The sequence below is a fragment of the Cyclopterus lumpus genome, chromosome 4 (genome assembly GCF_009769545.1).
Source record: "Cyclopterus lumpus isolate fCycLum1 chromosome 4, fCycLum1.pri, whole genome shotgun sequence".
Lineage (NCBI taxonomy): Eukaryota > Metazoa > Chordata > Actinopteri > Perciformes > Cyclopteridae > Cyclopterus > Cyclopterus lumpus.
Genome location: NC_046969.1, coordinates 27216302 through 27241197, shown reverse-complemented (window position 1 = coordinate 27241197; position 24896 = coordinate 27216302). Strand labels below are relative to the sequence as shown.

The window sequence follows — 24896 nt, the reverse complement described above, 5'->3', positions numbered from 1 at the left end:
GGGCGCGATGTGCAAACTTATAACCTCAGAGAGTTTTACACCGGAAACCGGCTCGATTTAAACTTTTATTATTTAAACTTTGTTCATTTTAATTTATAGCTTGATTCATTTTATTCTTTATCTATTTATTGACATTTTAATTCACCATAAGATAGTTAAAAACAATTTGTTATTATATTTTTATTATTTGTAACTGGGATTTTGTTATTTCATTTTATTATTATCTGTATTAAAGATTTCTTTTGTTATTTCATTTTTATTATGTTCAATAATAGCTTAATTTATTGATATGCATTTTTTTTTTTTTATTAATACAAAAATGTATCATAAGATATTTGAGTTTATTTATTTATTATTTTCATTAATATCTTTAAAAAAAGTATACGATGTGTTCGTCATTTATAAGGTTTAAACGTTTCTTTATATGCTTAGAAACACATTTAAAATACATATTAATGTCAGAATAAGCACTGAATAAGACCGCTTCCTGGTTTCATGAACTTCAACAGGATGAAGTTCTGTCATTGAGATCAGAGCTCGTCACAATCAGCCGACCGGAGCGTTCAGAAACTCTGACCTTCTCAGAGCGGAGATACGTCGTTTTTTATCTGAGTCCCCTGAACACAACACGTTCCATCAGCATCCAGAGCCACTTATCACCTGCAGCCTCCAGATTAAGGTCTCCACCGGAGGACTACAACAGACCTGGAACCGGTCTCTATTAAACCTGGAACAGGTCTCTATTAAACCTGGAACAGGTCTTAATTAAAACCTGGAACCGGTCTCTGTTAAACCTGGAACAGGCCTCAATTAAAACCTGGAACAGGTCTCTATTAAACCTGGAACAGGCCTCAATTAAAACCTGCAACCGGTCTCTATTAAACCTGGAACAGGTCTCTATTAAACCTGGAACAGGCCTCAATTAAAACCTGGAACCGGTCTCTGTTAAACCTGGAACAGGCCTCAATTAAACCTGGAACAGGCCTCAATTAAAACCTGGAACCGGTCTCTATTAAACCTGGAACAGGTCTCTATTAAACCTGGAACAGGTCTCAATTAAACCTGGAACAGGCCTCAATTAAAACCTGGAACCGGTCTCTGTTAAACCTGGAACAGGCCTCAATTAAAACCTGGAACCGGTCTCTATTAAACCTGGAACAGGTCTCTATTAAACCTGGAACAGGCCTCAATTAAAACCTGGAACCGGTCTCTGTTAAACCTGGAACAGGCCTCAATTAAAACCTGGAACCGGTCTCTATTAAACCTGGAACAGGTCTCTATTAAACCTGGAACCGGTCTCTATTAAACCTGGAACAGGTCTCTATTAAACCTGGAACCGGTCTCTATTAAAACCTGGAACCGGTCTCTATTAAACCTGGAACAGGTCTCAATTAAACCTGGAACAGGTCTCTATTAAACCTGGAACCGGTCTCTATTAAAACCTGGAACCGGTCTCTATTAAAACCTGCAACCGGTCTCTATTAAACCTGGAACCGGTCTCTATTAAAACCTGGAACCGGTCTCTATTAAACCTGGAACAGGTCTCTATTAAAACCTGGAACAGGTCTCAATTAAAACCTGGAACCGGTCTCTATTAAACCTGGAACCGGTCTCTATTAAAACCTGCAACCGGTCTCTATTAAACCTGGAACCGGTCTCTATTAAAACCTGGAACCGGTCTCTATTAAACCTGGAACAGGTCTCTATTAAAACCTGGAACAGGTCTCAATTAAAACCTGGAACCGGTCTCTATTAAAACCTGGAACCGGTCTCTATTAAACCTGGAACCGGTCTCTATTAAAACCTGGAACCGGTCTCTATTAAACCTGGAACAGGTCTCTATTAAACCTGGAACCGGTCTCTATTAAAACCTGGAACCGGTCTCTATTAAACCTGGAACCGGTCTCTATTAAAACCTGGAACAGGTCTCTATTAAACCTGGAACCGGTCTCTATTAAACCAGGAACAGGACCTCCGCTCTATGTGTCACATACGGACATCAAACACACATTCAGGTCAACCAGGTCTTCATGGAGGTTCATTGGTCTTTTCCTTTAGACCTGGAGATGAGGCTCCTCCCATTTAAAGAGACAGGCCCAACAGGTGTTGCTCTTTTCAACTGATTCTGGTCTTTTCTTGTTGAACTTCCCACACAAACTTTAGTGTATTTGGTTCCTTCTTTAACAAGTTGCACCAGAAGTCAACCTCCGGTTCTTTAAAGTGCTGGAGCTATTTAACTAGTGATGAAAGCCACCACCTCCTTATTAGAGATAATAACTCCTGCCACCTGTTTCATGATGAGATAAAAGGTGCGTCCATCCACAGAGACTCTCACCTTGACATCAAGCCCCGCCTCCTCCGGCGTTCAGACCTCAGACATCCTTATTACCCGCATGGCGTTTGGTTGTATATTTCCAGGCCAGTATTGACTGTAAACACATCATTACATAACCTTCTGTTGACCGTGAGATCTAACCTGGAATAAAGAGCCTAATATTAATATAAACATTTTAGCTGGTGGCTTTGTGCTAAGCTAACCAGCTATTTGATAGATTAAAATACAGGACAATAAGATACATATTCTACTGATATATTCTTTACAATAATACACCTCATCATCAGCACATACATACATGGAATAAAGCTGATGATGAGGTTACACATCAACCAGAGGAGTCGCCCCCTGGTGGTCAGGAGAGAGAATGCAGCTTTAACACATGAAGCATAGACTTCTATACAACCAGAGGAGTCGCCCCCTGGTGGTCAGGAGAGAGAATGCAGCTTTAACACATGAAGCATAGACTTCTATACAACCAGAGGAGTCGCCCCCTGGTGGTCAGGAGAGAGAATGCAGCTTTAACACATGAAGCATAGACTTCTATACAACCAGAGGAGTCGCCCCCTGGTGGTCAGTAGAGAGAATGCAGCTTTAACACATGAAGCATAGACTTCTATACAACCAGAGGAGTCTCCCCCTGGTGGTCAGGAGAGAGAATGCAGCTTTAACACATGAAGCATAGACTTCTATACAACCAGAGGAGTCGCCCCCTGGTGGTCAGGAGAGAGAATGCAGCTTTAACACATGAAGCATAGACTTCTATACAACCAGAGGAGTCGCCCTCTGGTGGTCAGGAGAGAGAATGCAGCTTTAACACATGAAGCATAGACTTCTATACTACCAGAGGAGTCGCCCCCTGGTGGTCAGGAGAGAGAATGCAGCTTTAACACATGAAGCATAGACTTCTATACAACCAGAGGAGTCGCCCCCTGGTGGTCAGGAGAGAGAATGCAGCTTTAACACATGAAGCATAGACTTCTATACTACCAGAGGAGTCGCCCCCTGGTGGTCAGTAGAGAGAATGCAGCTTTAACACATGAAGCAGAGACTTCTATACAACCAGAGGAGTCGCCCCCTGGTGGTCAGTAGAGAGAATGCAGCTTTAACACATGAAGCATAGACTTCTATACAACCAGAGGAGTCGCCCCCTGGTGGTCAGGAGAGAGAATGCAGCTTTAACACATGAAGCAGACTTCTATACAACCAGAGGAGTCGCCCCCTTATGGTCAGGAGAGAGAATGCAGCTTTAACACATGAAGCATAGACTTCTATACAACCAGAGGAGTCGCCCCTGGCGGTCAGGAGAGATAATGCAGCTTTAACACATGAAGCAGAGACTTCTATACAACCAGAGGAGTCACCCCCTGGTGGTCAGGAGAGAGAATGCAGCTTTAACACATGAAGCATAGACTTCTATACAACCAGAGGAATCGCCCCCTGGTGGTCAGGAGAGAGAATGCAGCTTTAACACATGAAGCATAGACTTCTATACAACCAGAGGAGTCGCCCCTGGTGGTCAGGAGAGAGAATGCAGCTTGAAGACGTTAAAGAGACGGAAGTTGTATCCTGCTCACCAAACAAAAAAGAGTACAAAAATGTTCTTGAGGAAACAGGAAGTGTAAAGGTCTGGTCCTGCAGCTCTACAGGTCTGAGGTCTGCTAGTGGTCTGTCTCTCTGTGTAATGTCTGGATCTGGAGTCTGACCCCAACTCCTGGAGTAGATAAAGCGGCCGGCGGTCTGAGGACAAACAGCTGGAGACTTTCTTATCGTCTCTCCAAGGACAGACGCAGTACTAGACATCACACGTCTGACAGCAGGACACTGATGACATCATCACATCTGATTGGTGGTTCAATCCCCGCCCTAGTCCATGTCTCCTTGAGCAAGACCCTTAACCCTCAATTGCTCCCTGTTGCTTTTCTACAGTGTATGAATGTAACACCACTTTAAATGACATGTAATGTATTAACAGGACACTGATGACATCATCATATCTGATAAGAGGACACTGATGACATCATCACGGCGCTCGCACCGCTTTGTGTTCTGGCCGGCTGACTCTCAGGTGTTCTCAGCGCTATGGGGCTTAGAAAGAAATGTTCACTTTATTGACCCAGTGGGTAACTTCTTCTCTGCATTGACCCATCCAGTTTATATTCACACAGTTTATTCGGTTAATGGAGAACGTGAGGAACCCGGTCAGAATAGAGCGAGTCTTCAGACCGGATCCCGGTGGCTTTGCTCCCATGCTGGATGTGTGAGAAGAAGAGGCTGTTTGGAGGAACCCCGTCCAGCCCGGGCCTCTGGCCAACAGACAGATTAACACGCTGACAAGCCTCCGTCCAGCCTCAGACCTCTGACCTCTCGCCGCCACACAGCAACCTCCTCTTCGTTCCCGAGGAAATGAAACGCGGCCACGAGCTCAAACACTGCGATATGAATAATACGAAGAGTCTGGAGACAGAAAGCATTCGGTTCTGTTCCAGCTCCGTCGCTTTCAGCGGAGACAGGGAGGACGCCGAAAGGGAACCAGTAGGTGATGAGCTCGCCTTACACCTCCGGTTCCCACAATGCCGAGCGTTTCTGCTCCTCAGACCCGGAGGGGAGAAAGAGAGTCAGCTGTTGTTCTTCCCTTTAAAGCTCGGAGTCTTTTATCTGACACCGGCATCACGAGTCGGCTGAGTCAACACGGAGCGGAGCTCCCTCCTGGGTTCTGCGGAGGGTTCCCATCACGTATCGTTCAGGTTCTTACCCATCAGATCACTCACTATGACTTCATAATCACTTGCTTCATACAGCACAATGCTCCACAATAGAAGAAATGTCAAAGGAAATAAGATCCACGATCAAAGAGGTGAAACAAGACTGTACATATCTTGAGAGGAAAGAGAATCTTCTAAGAGGAAGGAGTTGAAACCGAGCCAAACTATACCAATTCAATTCAGTTTATTTTGTATAGCCCAAAATCACAAATGTTGGGCTTTACAATCTGTACACATACGACATCCCTGACCTTTGACCTCACATCGGATCAGGAAAAACTCCCAAAAAATAGAAAAAACCCTTTCAGGGGGGAAAAATGAAGAACCCTTCAGGAGAGCAACAGAGGAGGATCCCTCTCCCCGGATGGACAGATGAATAGATGTCATGTGACCAGATGAACAGAGTTACAGAGTTACATAAACACATTACATGAATATGACAATGTATGAATGGAACTCCAATTCATGAAACAGAAGGAGGTAGAGAGGAGGGGGGGCGGGGCATCAGCAGGGCCAATGGGAGGCCGGCTCACCAGCATCAGACACCTCCAGGTCCAATGGACCCTATGAGACGTGAAGTCACAACGACTCTGGGGAGGAAGCAGAGTTAATAAGGTGCAATGGAGAGATGTAAATTCATCCATAAGGAGAGAGAGAAGAGGAGATAGGTGCTCAGTGTATCCTAAAACATCCCCCAGCAGCCTATAAGCCTATAGCAGCATATCAAGGGGCTGGACCAGGGCAAACCTGATTCAGCCCTAACTATAAGGGCTATTAAAGAGGAAAGTCTTGAGTCTATTCTTGAATGAGGTGACTGTGTCTGCCTCCAGGACTGAAAGTGGAAGCTGGTTCCATAAAAGAGGAGCTTGATAACTGAAGGCTCTGGCTCCCATCCTACTTTTTAGGACTCTATGAACCACAAGTAGCCCCACATTTAGTGAGCAGCTCTCTAGTGGGGAAATATGGTACTACAAGCTCCTTAAGATATGATGGTGCATCACCAATCAAGGCTTTGTAGGTGAGGAGAAGAATTTTAAATGTGATTCTTGATTTTACAGGGAGCCAGTGCAGAGCAGCTAAAACAGGAGTCATGTGATCTCTTTTCTTAGTTTTTGTGAGTACACGAGCTGCAGCATTCTGGATCAACTGGAGGGATTTAAGAGACTTATTAGAGCAGCCTGATAATAAGGAGTTGCAGTAATCTAGTCTGGAAGTAACAAACGTGTGAACCAGCTTTTCTGCATCTTTTTGGGACAAGATGTGCCTGATTTTTGAAATGTTACGTAGATGATAAAATGCAATCCTTGAGATTTGCTTAACGTGGGAGTTAAAGGACAAGTCCCGGTCAAAGATAACTAGAGATTCTTTACAGTGGTGTTGGATGCCAGGGCAATGCCATCTACAGAAACCACATCACCAGATCATTGATCTATGAGGTGTTCAGGGCCAGTAAAATAACTTCAGTTTTGTCTGAGTTTAACATCAGGAAGTTGCAGGTCATCCATGTTTTTATGTCTTTAAGACATTCTTGAATTTTAGCGAGCTGGTTGGTCTCCTCTGGTTTGATCCATAGATATAATTGAGTATCATCTGCATAACAATGAAAGTTTATGGAGTGTTTCCTGATAATATTGCCCAAAGGAAGCATATATAAGGTAAATAAAATTGGTCCAAGCACAGAACCTTGTGGAACTCCATGATTAACGTTGGTGGTCATTGAGGCTTCATCGTTTACAAAAACAAACTGAGATCGATCTGATAAATAGGATTTAAACCAACTTAGTGCGGTACCTGAAATGCCAATCGACTGATCCAGTCTCTGTAATAGGATGTCATGATCAATGGTGTTGAACGCAGCACTAAGGTCTAACAAGACCAGTACGGAGATGAGTCCTTTATCAGCACTAAGGTCTAACAAGACCAGTACGGAGATGAGTCCTTTATCAGCACTAAGGTCTAACAAGACCAGTACAGAGATGAGTCCTTTATCAGCACTAAGGTCTAACAAGACCAGTACAGAGATGAGTCCTTTATCAGCACTAAGGTCTAACAAGACCAGTACAGAGATGAGTCCTTTATTAGCACTAAGGTCTAACAAGACCAGTACAGAGATGAGTCATTTATTAGCACTAAGGTCTAACAAGACCAGTACAGAGATGAGTCCTTTATCAGCACTAAGGTCTAACAAGACCAGTACAGAGATGAGTCCTTTATCAGCACTAAGGTCTAACAAGACCAGTACAGAGATGAGTCCTTTATCAGCACTAAGGTCTAACAAGACCAGTACAGAGATGAGTCCTTTATCAGCACTAAGGTCTAACCAGACCAGTACAGAGATGAGTCCTTTATCAGCACTAAGGTCTAACAAGACCAGTACAGAGATGAGTCCTTTATCAGCACTAAGGTCTAACAAGACCAGTACAGAGATGAGTCCTTTATCAGCACTAAGGTCTAACAAGACCAGTACAGAGATGAGTCCTTTATCAGCACTAAGGTCTAACAAGACCAGTACAGAGATGAGTCCTTTATCAGCACTAAGGTCTAACAAGACCAGTACAGAGATGAGTCCTTTATCAGCACTAAGGTCTAACCAGACCAGTACAGAGATGAGTCCTTTATCAGCACTAAGGTCTAACAAGACCAGTACAGAGATGAGTCCTTTATCAGCACTAAGGTCTAACAAGACCAGTACAGAGATGAGTCCTTTATCAGCACTAAGGTCTAACAAGACACACAAACACATGAGCACATGAACACATGAGCACATGAACACATGAACAAATGAGCACATGAACACATGAATACATGAACACATGAACACATGAGCACATGAACACATGAGCACATGAACACATGAACAAATGAACACATGAGCACATGAACACATGAACAAATGAGCACATGAACACATGAATACATGAACACATGAACACATGAGCACATGAACACATGAGCACATGAACACATGAACAAATGAACACATGAACACATGAATACATGAACACATGAACACATGAGCACATGAACACATGAGCACATGAACACATGAGCACATGAACACATGAACAAATGAACACATGAACACATGAACACATGAGCACATGAACAAATGAACACATGAACACATGAACACACAAACACATGAACACATGAACGAATGAACACATGAACACATGAACACATGAGCACATGAACACATGAACAAATGAACACATGAACACATGAACACATGAACACATGAGCACATGAACACATGAACAAATGAACACATGAACACATGAACAAATGAACACATGAACAAATGAGCACATGAGCACATGAACACATGAACAAATGAGCACATGAAAACATGAGCACATGAAAACATGAGCACATGAACACACAAACACATGAACACATAAACACATAAACACATGAGCACATGAACACATGAACACATGAGCACATGAACACACAAACACATGAACACATGAATACATGAACACATGGAGACATGAACACATGAACACATGAGCACATGAACACATGAACACATGAGCACATGAACACACACACACATGAGCACATGAACACATGAACACATGGAGACATGAACACATGAACACATGAGCACATGAACACATGAACACATGAGCACATGAACACACAAACACATGAACACATGAATACATGAGCACATGAACACATGGAGACATGAACACATGAACACATGAGCACATGAACACACAAACACACAAACACATGAACACACAAACACATGAACACATGAACACATGAGCACATGAACACATGAACACATGAACACATGAACACATGAGCACATGAACACACGAACACATGAACACACACACACATGAACACATGAACACATGAACACATGAATACATGAACACATGAACACATGAGCACATGAACACATGAACACACAAACACATGAACACATGAGCACATGAACACACAAACACATGAGCACATGAAAACATGAACACATGAGCACATGAACACATGAGCACATGAACACATGAACACACAAACACATGAGCACATGAAAACATGAACACATGAGCACATGAAAACATGAACACATGAGCACATGAACACATGAGCACATGAACACATGAACACACAAACACATGAGCACATGAAAACATGAACACATGAGCACATGAACACATGAACACACAATGTGATTCTTCATGCAGTATTTGAGTCTTTGTCTGCGTCGCAGGGTCTAGGGGGTTTCGGGGGTCTCGGAGGTCTTGGCAGTCTGGGGGGTCTGGCGGGTCTGGGCTAATGGACTGTGGCATGAAACCCACTTCCTGTGAACACTTAACACCCAAAAACATCCCGTGTTCCAGATCACTGCTGCTCCGGTAACCATGGTTCTGTGTTCTTCATTTTGTTGTGTTGTTATTTCACACGTCAAACAAACAAACAAACAAACACAGATGTTACGCTCCAGTACTGTAGGATCCTGTACGATCCAGTACTCTAAGATCCAGTACTGTAGGATCCAGTACTGTAATATCCAGTACGATCCAGTACTGTAGGATCCTGTAGGATCCAGTACTGTAGGATCCTGTAGGATCCAGTACTGTAGGATCCTGTAGGATCCAGTACTGTAGGATCCTGTAGGATCCAGTACTGTAGGATCCTGTAGGATCCTGTAAGGACATGAACTCTTCTTGTCGCTCAGGACGAGGTCACTGAGCTCCAAACTAAACGTGTCACGATGGGGACGGACGGGTGTTCGATGCCGAGTTCAGGTGTTGTTCTGGTGCATTAAGCTAAACTGTGGCGACAGCTTTTTAAACCTCACTCGCTGCTTCTGTTGCATCATGGGAGATAATGATCGGTCAGGCTGAACGCCTCAACAGCCATTGGACGCTCGGGGCCTTGTGGTCGTGACTGTCGGGCATCAGGAGCTCTGTGGAGCTCCGCCTCCTCAAGAGGTCTTGCTTATCACCAGGTCATCGTGATACATAGTTCAAATAATCTGTGTTTATGAGATTTATTTAAATTGTTCATCCAGTGCAGCCGGTTTTCATCACATCCCTCTTCGCTCTGCAGCTCTTAACTATCTGCTGGATAACTGCAGACGTTTCAGGAGACTTTATGAACCCTGAATATTGTTATGAAAGGATTGTTTTCCATCTAGCTGTAATGAACAGTGATGGAGGGAGGAGGTCTCCCCCACGCAGGAGGCTTCCCCCAGGGCATCGTGTTCCCAGAGCTCTGCTTTTAAATTGATGTGAACTGACCTCGACCTTCGAACAGCTGATTATGAGGCTCAGTTATGTCCAGGATCGTTAATGTTGGGTCAACATCGCTTCAAATAAGTCAGCGTTAACTTTGAGTTTAGTTCTTTAGTTATTCCTGTGAGATGAAATGCCGTTTGAATGGTTAACATCTGCTCGGCCTCTGTGGAGACATCGTGTTTTACATTTGACCCAAAGAAGCAATCAGGACCTTAAACGAGGACGTTGAACCGGGGAAGCTAGGACCCTGGAGCCTCGGCTCCGCGTCCACCGTGGGAGGCCTCTGCAGGCACGCGCCGTCCCCCGTCCTCGCGCTCGGGGGACGGCGGTGTCTCTGGCCCCGAGCCGGAGGACGGGGACGAGGCGGCAGCTGCCTTAAACAAACAGCTGCTGGCCCGGTTCCCCCAGCTCACTCCAAGGCGGCTGACCTCCGCTGCGCTCACTCCATCAAGCCCCAGTAGACGGCCCAGTAGACGGAGGAGAAGGAGGGGAACATGGCCGCCAATCACACAAAAAGCACACGTTAAAACCTGAACGTTCACCAACGGTCAGTCGTCTTTAGAGGCTTTAAATCAGAGCTTTAAAGCTCCAGAAGAAGTTTCAGGAATGCTTCACGCTTCAGTCTAAAGGCACTTGTTGAATTTAGTTTCTCAAAGAAAGAGTTCTACATATGAAGCATGGGGCCAGCAGACAGTTAGCTTAGCTTAGCATAAAGACTGTAGCTAGCCTAGCTCTGTCCAAAGGTACAACCTTCATACAGATTAAATAAATACGATTAAACATGCTGAATTGTTACCTTTAGGAAGGATTTTATTTTGTTTCCTTCTGACAGGGCCAGGCTAGCTGTGCCCTACTGTTTTGAGTCTTTATGCTAAGCTAAGCTAACTTTCTATGTTACAAATATATACTGTTAGCCTAGCTTTAGCCTTGTGCTAATGATCACAATGGAAACCCAGTAACAACAAGCCGTGTGCATCCTTCATTAGCATCATGTTTCTTTTTCCTCGGTTTGATGTCTCCGGGCCACCGTAGTCGAGCCCTCCTGCAGCACGTTGTGGAAATGTCTCACAAAGAGTTCATACCACACTGTTTCATAAAGGACCTCAGAGCAGTCAAGAAAAGTTTTAATGGTATTTCACACAGTTACATGATATAACCAGGAGAAGCTCAGGAAGCTCTGCTCACATGCACCAGAGGGGTACAAGGTGTGTACATATGGCTTTTTGTTTAAATGTGAGCGTAAATATGAGTTCAAATGGTTTACTGGTTGGAAATAATGAGGATTACGAGTCTATACATTTTCAAATTCACAGTCAAAGTCCGTCATTCTGCACAGGATGTACTTCCACTGCCGATCTCTGAAACAAAGCACAGGACAGGGTCGTTAGAGGGCTCTGTCCTCGATGGAGTCCAGACACTGAGGGACCATGTGGAGAGATGGACCTTAACACGCCGCTGAAGGTGGTCTGAGCTCCTCGGATGAAGTACCCGTAAGAAGGAACCACGAGCTCCGCCTCCTCTCTGAAGTTTTCGGGAATGTCGCTCGTCTTCCTTTGAGGGCGACAGCATTGTGGGTAATATTATAAGAAGTTAATTATCAAAGCTTTAAAAAATAATTGTTAGGACTTTTTGATTTAGACGAGAAGGTCGATACCGATCTGTAAATGTGAAGCTGCTGATCAACACATTGTTTTGGGACAGATGAAGAATAAATATCCTATTTGTATGATCGTTTTGCATAGACTTCTATACAACCAGAGGAGTCGCCCCCTGGTGGTCAGGAGAGAGAATGCAGCTTTAACACATGAAGCATAGACTTCTATACAACCAGAGGAGTCGCCCCCTGGTGGTCAGGAGAGAGAATGCAGCTTTAACACATGAAGCATAGACTTCTATACAACCAGAGGAGTCACCCCTGGTGGTCAGGAGAGAGAATGCAGCTTTAACACATGAAGCATAGACTTCTATACAACCAGAGGAGTCACCCCTGGTGGTCAGTGGAGAGAATGCAGCTTTAACACATGAAGCATAAACTTCTATACAACCAGAGGAGTCGCCCCCTGGTGGTCAGGAGAGAGAATGCAGCTCTAACACGTGAAGCATAGACTTCTATACAACCAGAGGAGTCGCCCCTGGTGGTCAGGAGAGAGAATGCAGCTTTAACACATGAAGCATAGACTTCTATACAACCAGAGGAGTCGCCCCTGGTGGTCAGGAGAGAGAATGCAGCTTTAACACATGAAGCATAGACTTCTATACAACCAGAGGAGTCGCCCCTGGTGGTCAGGAGAGAGAATGCAGCTTTAACACATGAAGCATAGACTTCTATACAACCAGAGGAGTCGCCCCTGGTGGTCAGGAGAGAGAATGCAGCTTTAAGACATGAAGCATAGACTTCTATACAACCAGAGGAGTCGCCCCGTAGTGGTCAGTAGAGAGAATGCAGCTTTAACACATGAAGCTTTAGAGTGGTATCAATATTATGTAAGAAGAAGAGGAAGTCCTTGAACAAAGCCCACACACATGCAGGAGTAGGGGCATCTGCGTTTGTAGTAGCAGCAGTAGAACTGCCATTCCCGGTCCAGAACCGACTCAAAGTACTTGCTCTGGACGCCGGCCACCAGCCCGTTACGAGTGCATGTAGAAGTCCTGTGGAGACAAACAAGAGACATTTCAGTGCACACAGAACAATCCTCCCTCTGGAGGTAAAGTCGTCGAGACCCCTCCATTGTTTGAGGTAAACGGTGGTGTGTTTACGGCCCATAGACCTCGCTGTCACCACAACAGCAGGTCTGAGCAGCCGTGTGCACGTTTGTCATGGAAACAAGGACTCGGCCGGCAGCCATTCGGCCGGCGGGGGTCGTTCCCACTGACAGCGCTGGTAATGAGAGGCAGGCGTGGTTGGTCTTTGAGTTAGAGGCGGAGCTCCGAGTCAACATAAAGAGCAGCAGCACAAAGGAGTAATGTGAAGCAGACGTTGGCTTCATTTCTGCCTCCTGACGGCTGATCCGAGTCCTTCAATGACATCAACCTTTCCGAAACATGTTTATTTGTGCAGTGGAGTTGTGTTGAGTGGTTCTGACGACGTGGTCCAGGAAAAAGCTGCAGCTTTGTGTGGTCCTAAAGTCTCTGGAGGGCTGTTGGACATCGGCCTGCTGGACCGGTCTCGGTTCCCCTGAGCTCTGCGTTTATTATATCCATGCAGGACCAGCTGGCTCTGGTCCTTGTAGAGCGATTGTAGAGCGAACGTAGAGCTAACGTAGAGCTAACGTAGCGCTAACGTAGAGCTAACGGAACCCAGATATCCTCTGGTCTTAAAAGGACATCTTTAGAGGACCACAGATGTCTTCTGGTCTTTAGAGGACCACAGATATCCTCTGGTTGCTGTCTCTGTTTTTAAGTCCCCATGAGGACTGGAGGTCCGGGTGTTTTTGTTCATACAACAATGGTAGTATCAGCCTCCAGAGGCCTCCTTTGTTGTCTGCTAACAGTGACCTTTAAGAACCTGCTGTTGGTCCAGGACGGCGGAGACAAGCAGTAAAACCACATCACGTAGTGGATCAGGCATCTGACAAATGGGCCCAAGATGTTCCCGTGACGTGGTCTTCACATGGGCCAGTCTGTTGAAATGTTTCTCTGATGAACAAACATGTTCACAGCTGCTGAACAGTCGGAGAGAGTCGACCACATCACATAGTGGACTGGATTCTGACTCTGAGGAGAGGATCTGCATTTCTGGTCTACATGCACAAAATATTACATTATTATTCAGGAAAGTGATATGTGTCTGTCCTTTTTTATATATATGTATACATATTTATATATCTATAAATAAATATATATAAATATATATATATGTACATATATGTATATATCTATAATAGATATAGATATATAAATATAATATATATATATCTATATACAGTATATTTATAGATATTATTGTTGCTGTTCATAAACAAGATAAACACCTTCAATTCTTTTTGTGCTTCCCATCCTTCAAAACTACTGAAATCTAACTTCTTTGGATTCTTTAATAACTAACATTAGGACTAACAGAGGACAGAGGACAGAGGATAGTGGACAGAGAACCGAGGATAGAGAACAGAGGATAGAGGAAAGAGGATAGTGGACAGAGAACCGAGGATAGAGAACAGAGGATAGAGGAAAGAGGATAGTGGACAGAGGATAGAGGAAAGAGGATAGAGGAAAGAGGATAGAGGATAGAGGATAGAGGACAGAGGATAGAGGAAGGGGATAGTGGACAGAGGATAGAGGACAGAGGATAGAGGATAGAGGATAGAGGACAGAGGATAGAGGATAGAGGATAGAGGATAGAGGACAGAGGATAGAGGATAGAGGATAGAGGACAGAGGATAGAGGATAGAGGATAGAGGACAGAGGATAGAGGATAGAGGATAGAGGACAGAGGATAGAGGAAGGGGATAGTGGACAGAGGATAGAGGACAGAGGATAGAGGATAGAGGATAGAGGACAGAGGACAGAGGACAGAGGATAGAGGATAGAGGACAGAGGATAGTGAATAGAGGATAGAGGACAGAGGATAGAGGAAAGAGGATAGTGGACAGAGGATAGAGGAAGGGGATAGTGAACAGAGGATAGAGGACAGAGGATAGAGGAAAGAGGATAGTGGACAGAGGATAGAGGAAGGGGATAGTGGACAGAGGATAGAGGATAGAGGACAGAGGATAGAGGACAGAGGATAGTGGACAGAGGATAGAGGAAAGAGGATAGTGGACAGAGGATAGAGGATAGAGGATAGAGGACAGAGGATAGAGGATAGAGGATAGAGGATAGAGGACAGAGGATAGAGGAAAGAGGATAGTGGACAGAGGATAGAGGATAGAGGATAGAGGACAGAGGATAGAGGAAAGAGGATAGTGGACAGAGGATAGAGTATAGTGGACAGAGGATAGAGGATAGAGCATAGAGGACAGAGGATAGAGGAAAGAGGACAGTGGACAGAGAACCGAGGATAGAGGATAGAGGATAGAGGATAGTGGACAGAGGATAGAGGAAAGAGGATAGTGGACAGAGGATAGAGGAAAGAGGATAGTGGACAGAGGATAGAGGATAGAGGATAGAGGATAGTGGACAGAGGATAGAGGAAAGAGGATAGTGGACAGAGGATAGAGGATAGAGGATAGAGGACAGAGGATAGAGGAAAGAGGATAGTGGACAGAGGATAGAGGAAAGAGGATAGAGGATAGAGGACAGAGGATAGAGGATAGAGGATAGTGGACAGAGGATAGAGGAAAGAGGATAGTGGACAGAGGATAGAGGAAAGAGGATAGTGGACAGAGGATAGAGGAAAGAGGATAGAGGATAGAGGATAGAGGACAGAGGATAGAGGAAAGAGGATAGTGGACAGAGGATAGAGGAAAGAGGATAGAGGATAGAGGACAGAGGATAGAGGAAAGAGGATAGTGGACAGAGGATAGAGGATAGAGGATAGAGGACAGAGGATAGAGGAAAGAGGATAGTGGACAGAGGATAGAGGAAAGAGGATAGAGGATAGAGGACAGAGGATAGAGGATAGAGGATAGTGGACAGAGGATAGAGGAAAGAGGATAGTGGACAGAGGACTGAGGAGAGAGGACAGAGGATAGAGGACCCACCACTCCATGCCGGCTCGGTTGATGTCGTCCCACCAGCAGTCGCTGGGCTCCCCCAGACCCTCCGGTGTGGGCTGGCACTCAAACGACCACAAGCGGTCAGCGCCGTCCTCCACGCTGAAGAAGCTCCTGGTGGCCACGAGAACTTCTCTGTGCGGACACTGGAAGTTGAAGCCCTGGCGGTAGCCGTTGACCCAGGACATGTCATGGTGGTCGTGAGACTGAGCCGCCGCCGTGGCGAGCAGAGAGGCTGTCAGCGCCAGCAGAGCAGGATGCATGTTGGAGAGCTGCATCTCTTCCAAGCACTCCTCGTCTTTGTACAGATGTTTTGTAGCCTGGACTCTCTTCACATTTAAGGTGGACTCAGAAACGGAGTGCAAACAAAGTCTCTCTGCACAGAAGGCGTTCCTTAAAAGAGGTCCAGATTGATGTCATTCTCATCTCGTCAACATGTGTTAACCGTCGGATTGCTGGCTCGAGACTCTGTAGTGGATCAGCTTCCTCTATTAGTTACTGGAGACTCTGTAGTGGACCAGATTCCTGTAGTAGTTACTGGAGACTCTGTAGTGGATCAGCTTCCTCTATTAGTTACTGGAGACTCTGTAGTGGACCAGATTCCTGTATTAGTTACTGGAGACTCTGTAGTGGATCAGATTCCTGTATTAGTTACTGGAGACTCTGTAGTGGACCAGATTCATGTAGTAGTTACTGGAGACTCTGTAGTGGACCAGATTCCTGTATTAGTTACTGGAGACTCTGTAGTGGATCAGATTCCTGTATTAGTTACTGGAGACTCTGTAGTGGACCAGATTCCTGTATTAGTTACTGGAGACTCTGTAGTGGATCAGATTCCTGTATTAGTTACTGGAGACTCTGTAGTGGATCAGATTCCTGTATTAGTTACTAGAGACTCTGTAGTGGATCAGATTCCTGTATTAGTTACTGGAGACTCTGTGGAGACTCTGTAGTGGACCAGATTCCTGTATTAGTTACTGGAGACTCTGTAGTGGACCAGATTCTTCCATCAACCTTTTTTAAAACGTCCTCAATTCATGTAAAAAAATATATATATACTTATTTAATGTAAAAGAAATAACGTACATATTCTATGTAACAAACTTAGTTATTTTATATTGTACATTTTAAAAAGTACTTATTTTATGTTAAACGTACCTTTTTATTGTTAAAAAAACATATTCTTTGTAACAAACTTACTTAAATATTTAAAACAACATTATTTTTACATTAAATAAATAGGGTGTTTTTAACAATAAAAAGGTACATTTTTAATATAAAATAAGTACTTTATTTATATAAAACAAGTACATTTTTAACAAATAAGTAAGTTTGTTACTGTGGTGGCTGGGGCGTGGTTAGGCTCAGCTGCAGGGGGGGGGGCGGGGGAGTGGCTCAGGGAACAGGTGCCGGGAAGAGGCTTAATTAGCCTCAGCTGCTTTGGATCAGGGGTAAAGTGTCTTGCCCCTATATCAGGTGTGTTGGATCAGGGGTAAAGTGTCTTGTCCTATATCAGGTGTGTTGGATCAGGGGTAAAGTGTCTTGTCCTATATCAGGTGTGTTGGATCAGGGGTAAAGTGTCTTGTCCCTATATCAGGTGTGTTGGATCAGGGGTAAAGTGTCTTGTCCTATATCAGGTGTGTTGGATCAGGGGTAAAGTGTCTTGTCCTATATCAGGTGTGTTGGATCAGGGGTAAAGTGTCTTGTCCTATATCAGGTGTGTTGGATCAGGGGTAATGTGTCTTGTCCTATATCAGGTGTGTTGGATCAGGGGTAATGTGTCTTGTCCTATATCAGGTGTGTTGGATCAGGGGTAATGTGTCTTGTCCTATATCAGGTGTGTTGGATCAGAGGTAAAGTGATATAGATTCATGTTAAAAACGTACTTATTTCAAATTACTTACTTTTTAATGTAAAATAAATTACTTATCTTAACCTAAACCACAATCTTTTCCTAAACCTAACTAGCCAGTTAAGGAGTTTGGAGTGAGAATGTGTTGAAAAAAAAGATATTAATAGCAGCAATATTCCAATAATGAAAATCAATATCAGATGTAACCGATCAGAGGTCGTTCCAGGGTCACCGTGTCAATGGGCGCATCCATCTTCCACACGGCTGTAGATCAGATGCTCTTCACTATGTGTGTTGACGTGAATAATAATAACAACAATAACAATAACATGCGCTGCTGTACGCTCATCCTTTTCCTCATTGATCACGAACAGCTGCTCCACAAACACTCTTTATGCAAACACATTATGTATAAACTAGATATGATGAATCATTTTCTACTTCTACTCTCGGATATTATCAGTGGGGACGAAATGTCACTTTGACAACGACCAACGAGATTTTAATCCTTTTTTATTTGAAAATGATTGAAGATTCAAAGGTTTTATTTGTTATATTATTATTGATTATGTGCAATAAGAAGTCAAATCAAACACAATAAATATGTAAACACATGTAATATAAGTTTTAAAATACTTCAGTGTAGAAAAGTCACAGTTTTTAGGAAAATTATAGAATAAAATGTTTTCTTTTGTATATATTTAGGTTCTTCTAAATGAAAATACAGTTTGGATATCTACTGTATTACTGCAGGATAATATTAACATCCAAGTAAAGCAGAATACGTGATAATTCACTTCAGGAAGTGTTCTGATCCGTGCTAATAAGTTATCATAATGCATAAACACATGTATTTATGAATAAGTTCAGTTTAAACTATGATGAGAGCAAATTCTAAACATGAACATGTGTGTCTGTGTGTATATTTGACAGATCGTAGAGAGTTATAATATTATGTCAGAGCCATATTAGTGCTTCATCAACAGTAACTGACGTACGTGAACTGGTGTTTAGAGAAATGCTTTGCTGGCTCTGCTCCAGAGAGTCGGATCCCGGGAGAGAAATCACCCTCAAAGCGTCTAAAAATAAACGTCTGCTCATGTTGAGGAGAAGAGGAGTTCCACAGAGTCAAAATGGAGCAGAACTGAGAGGTATTTATAGAAACAGTTGCCTATTCCAAAGTCTCTATTTAGAGCAGTACTGCTGGAGACTGTGGGCTTCATTCATAACACATCTGACTGAGGCATCCAGACTCACATGAGACCTGGACCTCCTGAAAGGCCCTGATAGGACCTCTGAAATGCCCTGATAGGACCTCTGATAGGACCTCTGAAATGCCCTGATAGGACCTCTGATAGGACCTCTGAAATGCCCTGATAGGACCTCTGATAGGACCTCTGAAAGGACCACTGATAGGACCCGTGAAAGGTCCTGATAGTACCTCTGATAGGACCACTGATAGGACCCCTGAAAGGTCCTGATAGTACCTCTGATAGGACCACTGATAGGACCCCTGAAAGGTCCTGATAGTACCTCTGATAGGACCTCTGATAGGACCCCTGAAAAGTCATGATAGTACCTCTGAAATGCCCTGATAGGACCCCCGAAAGGCCCCCTGATAGGACCTGATATGACTGCTGATAGGACCTCTCATATGACCTCTGAAAGGCCCTACTAGGACCTCCGATGGGGCCTCTGAAAGGCCCCCTGATAGGACTTGATAGGACCTCTGATAAGACCTCTGAAAGGCCTTCATAGGACCTCTGATAGGACCCCTGAAAGGCCTTCATAGGACCTCTGATAGGACCCCTGAAACGCCCTGATACCACTCAGCAGAATAAAAGACGGGGAACCAGAAAGTATGAGGCCAAGTTTCATTTATTTCAATGCATTTCAATGCAATAATGCCCCAGAACAACATATGTGGGTCAGATGTGCACATGTGAACGTCTTCATAAGGCAAATATTTGTGGCTTCAGTTCACATCTGCAACAACTTTCACATACAGGAGACTGAGATCAGCTGATCGTCACTCTGCTGGTTTGATCTCATAGAAATATCTGTATTCCATAGGTTTATGTCATTGAAAAGGTAACACGCAGAGAGCAAGTCATCACCCGCTAAATGACTTGCAAACTGTTGTTTCATTCATCCACCGTTTGGACCGGTGAAGCCAAGAGGCCATCGTCTGTTTCACAACCAAGACGTTAACGCTCAGAACATCTTAACAGAAACCAGAGCCTGTAGTTTGTCTTCTGGCCGTCGTTACAGTTGTTTTTTGCTTCACTTTTGCTTCACATCATCGACATAATAACTTCAAACTATGAATGCTTCTGAAACACAACAATCTCTGGTATGCAGGGTTACACAACCGCCACCGAGGGGAAGTCAAAAGGTCTCCCAGCATGCACCGTTTTCCCATCAGGCCTTTGCTGCTTAATAGTGCTTCACTGATGACATTAAGGGGCCGGCCCAGAGGCGACCAGAGGAACGTCTCCAAATCAATGGCTCGTCTTCGGACTGTAACCTCGTTAGAACAATGCGGTTTCTCCCAGAGATAAGCCTCTGGGACAGTCCTGATAGAAGTCGAGTGTTTCAGGCACATGTCACCCGGTGTGGTTCATTCAGCCGCATCGATGCCATCGCTTCCTGCAAGGTTACGACATGTTGACTATTTATTACATCTTCTTTTAATGAACATCATTTTATTACCATGTTGAACAACACGTATTTGTGTTTAATATTGTTATATTATTTTTGATTGAATTAGTTATTCTTTGTAGCACCTCAGTCGATACCAGAAGGTAGAGTTAAAACACTCCAGATCCCTGATTGGTCAGAAAGAAAAGTAACTACACAGGAATTCCTGCTAAAATATTTTAAACAGCCAAGCCGCCATCAATAGCAACTGGAATTTATGTATTCACTTGAACAATATTTTTAAAAGTTGTAGCCCACAGAACTACAGCGGATCATTAAAGAAGTGCAAACGTTCCTTTATTGGTTGAAACCAGGAGACCAGCGTGCGACTCCTCTGGTTGTATAGAAGTCTATGCTTCATGTGTTAAAGCTGCATTCTCTCTACTGACCACCAGGGGGCAACTCCTCTGGTTGTATAGAAGTCTATGCTTCATGTGTTAAAGCTGCATTCTCTCTCCTGACCACCAGGGGGAGACTCCTCTGGTTGTATAGAAGTCTATGCTTCATGTGTTAAAGCTGCATTCTCTCTCCTGACCACCAGGGGGAGACTCCTCTGGTTGTATAGAAGTCTATGCTTCATGTGTTAAAGCTGCATTCTCTCTCCTGACCACCAGGGGGAGACTCCTCTGGTTGTATAGAAGTCTATGCTTCATGTGTTAAAGCTGCATTCTCTCTCCTGACCACCAGGGGGAGACTCCTCTGGTTGTATAGAAGTCTATGCTTCATGTGTTAAAGCTGCATTCTCTCTCCTGACCACCAGGGGGCGACTCCTCTGGTTGTATAGAAGTCCATGCTTCATGTGTTAAAGCTGCATTCTCTCTCCTGACCACCAGGGGGCGACTCCTCTGGTTGTATAGAAGTCTATGCTTCATGTGTTAAAGCTGCATTATCTCTCCTGACCACCAGGGGGCGACTCCTCTAGTTGTATAGAAGTCTACGCTTCATGTGTTAAAGCTGCATTCTCTCTCCTGACCACCAGGGGGAGACTCCTCTGGTTGTATAGAAGTCTACGCTTCATGTGTTAAAGTTGCATTCTCTCTCCTGACCACCAGGGGGAGACTCCTCTGGTTGTATAGAAGTCTACGCTTCATGTGTTAAAGCTGCATTCTCTCTCCTGACCACCAGGGGGCGACTCCTCTGGTTGTATAGAAGTCTACGCTTCATGTGTTAAAGCTGCATTCTCTCTCCTGACCACCAGGGGGAGACTCCTCTGGTTGTATAGAAGTCTACGCTTCATGTGTTAAAGCTGCATTCTCTCTCCTGACCACCAGGGGGAGACTCCTCTGGTTGTATAGAAGTCTATGCTTCATGTGTTAAAGCTGCATTCTCTCTCCTGACCACCAGGGGGAGACTCCTCTGGTTGTATAGAAGTCTATGCTTCATGTGTTAAAGCTGCATTCTCTCTCCTGACCACCAGGGGGCGACTCCTCTGGTTGTATAGAAGTCCATGCTTCATGTGTTAAAGCTGCATTCTCTCTCCTGACCACCAGGGGGCGACTCCTCTGGTTGTATAGAAGTCTATGCTTCATGTGTTAAAGCTGCATTATCTCTCCTGACCACCAGGGGGCGACTCCTCTGGTTGTATAGAAGTCTACGCTTCATGTGTTAAAGCTGCATTCTCTCTCCTGACCACCAGGGGGCGACTCCTCTGGTTGTATAGAAGTCTACGCTTCATGTGTTAAAGCTGCATTCTCTCTCCTGACCACCAGGGGGCGACTCCTCTGGTTGTATAGAAGTCTACGCTTCATGTGTTAAAGCTACATTCTCTCTCCTGACCACCAGGGGGCGACTCCTCTGGTTGTATAGAAGTCTACGCTTCATGTGTTAAAGCTGCATTCTCTCTCCTGACCACCAGCGGGCGACTCCTCTAGTTGTATAGAAGTCTACGCTTCATGTATTAAAGCTGCATTCTCTCTCCTGACCACCAGGGGGAGACTCCTCTGGTTGTATAGAAGTCTACGCTTCATGTGTTAAAGCTGCATTCTCTCTCCTGACCACCAGGGGGAGACTCCTCTGGTTGTATAGAAGTCTACGCTTCATGTGTTAAAGCTGCATTCTCTCTCCTGACCATCAGGGGGCGACTCCTCTGGTTGTATAGAAGTCTACGCTTCATGTGTTAAAGCTGCATTCTCTCTCCTGACCACCAGGGGGCGACTCCTCTGGTTGTATAGAAGTCCATGCTTCATGTGTTAAAGCTGCATTCTCTTCCCTGACCACCAGGGCGAGACTCCTCTGGTTGTATAGAAGTCTATGCTTCATGTGTTAAAGCTGCATTCTCTCTCCTGACCACCAGGGGTAGACTCCTCTGGTTGTATAGAAGTCTATGCTTCATGTGTTAAAGCTGCATTCTCTCTCCTGACCACCAGGGGGAGACTCCTCTGGTTGTATAGAAGTCTATGCTTCATGTGTTAAAGCTGCATTCTCTCTCCTGAGCACCAGGTGGCGACTCCTCTGGTTGTATAGAAGTCCAGATATGGTCACTTCCTGTCCACTGGTTCAGATGGTTACGGCCAAAATGGCAAAAAATCGAGGCTTCATAACGTCCAACATAATGATGTGACCAGACGTCAGAGGACGTCTATGTTTACCAGAACCATGTGACCTCCGCCCTCAACTCCCTAGTTTGACCTTCTACTACGACTACAACACAAAAGAACCACGGCAAACTAAATATAAACGTTAGAGTATTAATAAAACCAATATCTTCGCCATGTGGCCGATACACAAGACTTTATACATAAAGCTGGTCCTCTTTGCTGTGATATACTACATATATATAAATATATACATATTTATAGACTTGTGTGGAACAAATTAATGTTCCTTTCACTGTCAGAGGGCTTGTCGTCTAAACAATGGAGGTCGAGTTCCATTTCCTGTTTGATACAATTATCTCCCGTCTCGATGTCATTTCACGGAATATGGCACTAATGTGATGGAAGTGGTCATAAATCTCCTGAGAGGAAGACTCTGCTAATGCGTTGTTGTTGTTGTTGTTATTGTTGTTGTGTTCAAATGGTTCATCTGTTTTCACTTTAAAATCAAAACTCTGTGTAAGTTTAACGTTGAGCAGGTCAAAGGTCACTCTTCATGCAAGTTATTTATGATGACGTGCTCATGGTAGGTTATGGAAGTTCACCATTAAAACCTGAGCGTTTACGGCGTCCGGTAGAAGCAGGACGCCGTCCGGTGGAAGCAGGACGCCGTCCGGTGGAAGCAGGACGCCGTCCGGTGGAAGCAGGGCGCCGTCCGGTAGAAGCAGGACGCCGTCCGGTGGAAGCAGGACGCCGTCCGGTGGAAGCAGGGCGCCGTCCGGTAGAAGCAGGACGCCGTCCGGTAGAAGCAGGACGCCGTCCGGTGGAAGCAGGGCGCCGTCCGGTAGAAGCAGGGCGCCGTCCGGTAGAAGCAGGGCGCCGTCCGGTAGAAGCAGGGCGCCGTCGGGTAAAAGCAGGGCGCCGTACGGTAGAAGCAGGGCGCCGTCCGGTAGAAGCAGGGCGCCGTCCGGTGGAAGCAGGGCGCCGTCCGGTAGAAGCAGGACGCCGTCCGGTAGAAGCAGGACGCCGTCCGGTGGAAGCAGGGCGCCGTCCGGTAGAAGCAGGGCGCCGTCCGGTAGAAGCAGGACGCCGTCCGGTAGAAGCAGGGCGCCGTCGGGTAAAAGCAGGGCGCCGTCGGGTAAAAGCAGGGCGCCGTACGGTAGAAGCAGGGCGCCGTCCGGTAGAAGCAGGGCGCCGTCGGGTAGAAGCAGGACGCCGTCCGGTAGAAGCAGGACGCCGTCCGGTAGAAGCAGGGCGCCGTCCGGTAGAAGCAGGGCGCCGTCCGGTAGAAGCAGGGCGCCGTCGGGTAGAAGCAGGACGCCGTCCGGTAGAAGCAGGGCGCCGTCCGGTAGAAGCAGGACGCCGTCCGGTAGAAGCAGGGCGCCGTCCGGTAGAAGCAGGGCGCCGTCCGGTAGAAGCAGGGCGCCGTCGCTGCATTGACACTCTCCTGTCGATGAGCTGGCGTCCGGCTCCCTCACCACATAGCAGACTGGTCCTCAGAATGCTGCGCCTCCTCTTGGCAAAGCGCTGTGTGGGCCAACAGTCGTCTCCAGGAGGCTGTTACATTGCTCACTTGGTGGTGTGAAAACAGAGCAGCACACCACTTTACTACGCTTTAGAAATGCAGCCATATTGCCATGTATGTACACGTTGTGATGGATAGTGTCACAAACATAAACCGTGCCGTCACTAAACTTCAGGTCAAAGGAAGAGGTCCCGCCCTCGGGTCTGGTCTGGTGAGATCCATCATGAGGTCTTGTACCTGGACTCAAGAGAAGGCCCAGAAGGAGGAAGCCCTTCT

At 45.2% G+C, this 24896-nt stretch overlaps 1 protein-coding gene across 1 annotated transcript; it reads right to left on the bottom strand.

The window, feature by feature from the left end:
- Nucleotides 1-11466: 11466 nt before the first annotated feature.
- dpt (dermatopontin) lies at nt 11467-16295 on the bottom strand. Its single transcript, XM_034531284.1, has 4 exons — nt 15998-16295; nt 12882-13007; nt 11802-11909; nt 11467-11716 (listed from the first exon to the last, which is right to left on the bottom strand). The coding sequence occupies exons 1-4, from the start codon at nt 16285-16287 to the stop codon at nt 11650-11652; spliced, it is 591 nt and encodes a 196-aa protein (XP_034387175.1). The 5' UTR covers nt 16288-16295; the 3' UTR covers nt 11467-11649.
- Nucleotides 16296-24896: the final 8601 nt, after the last annotated feature.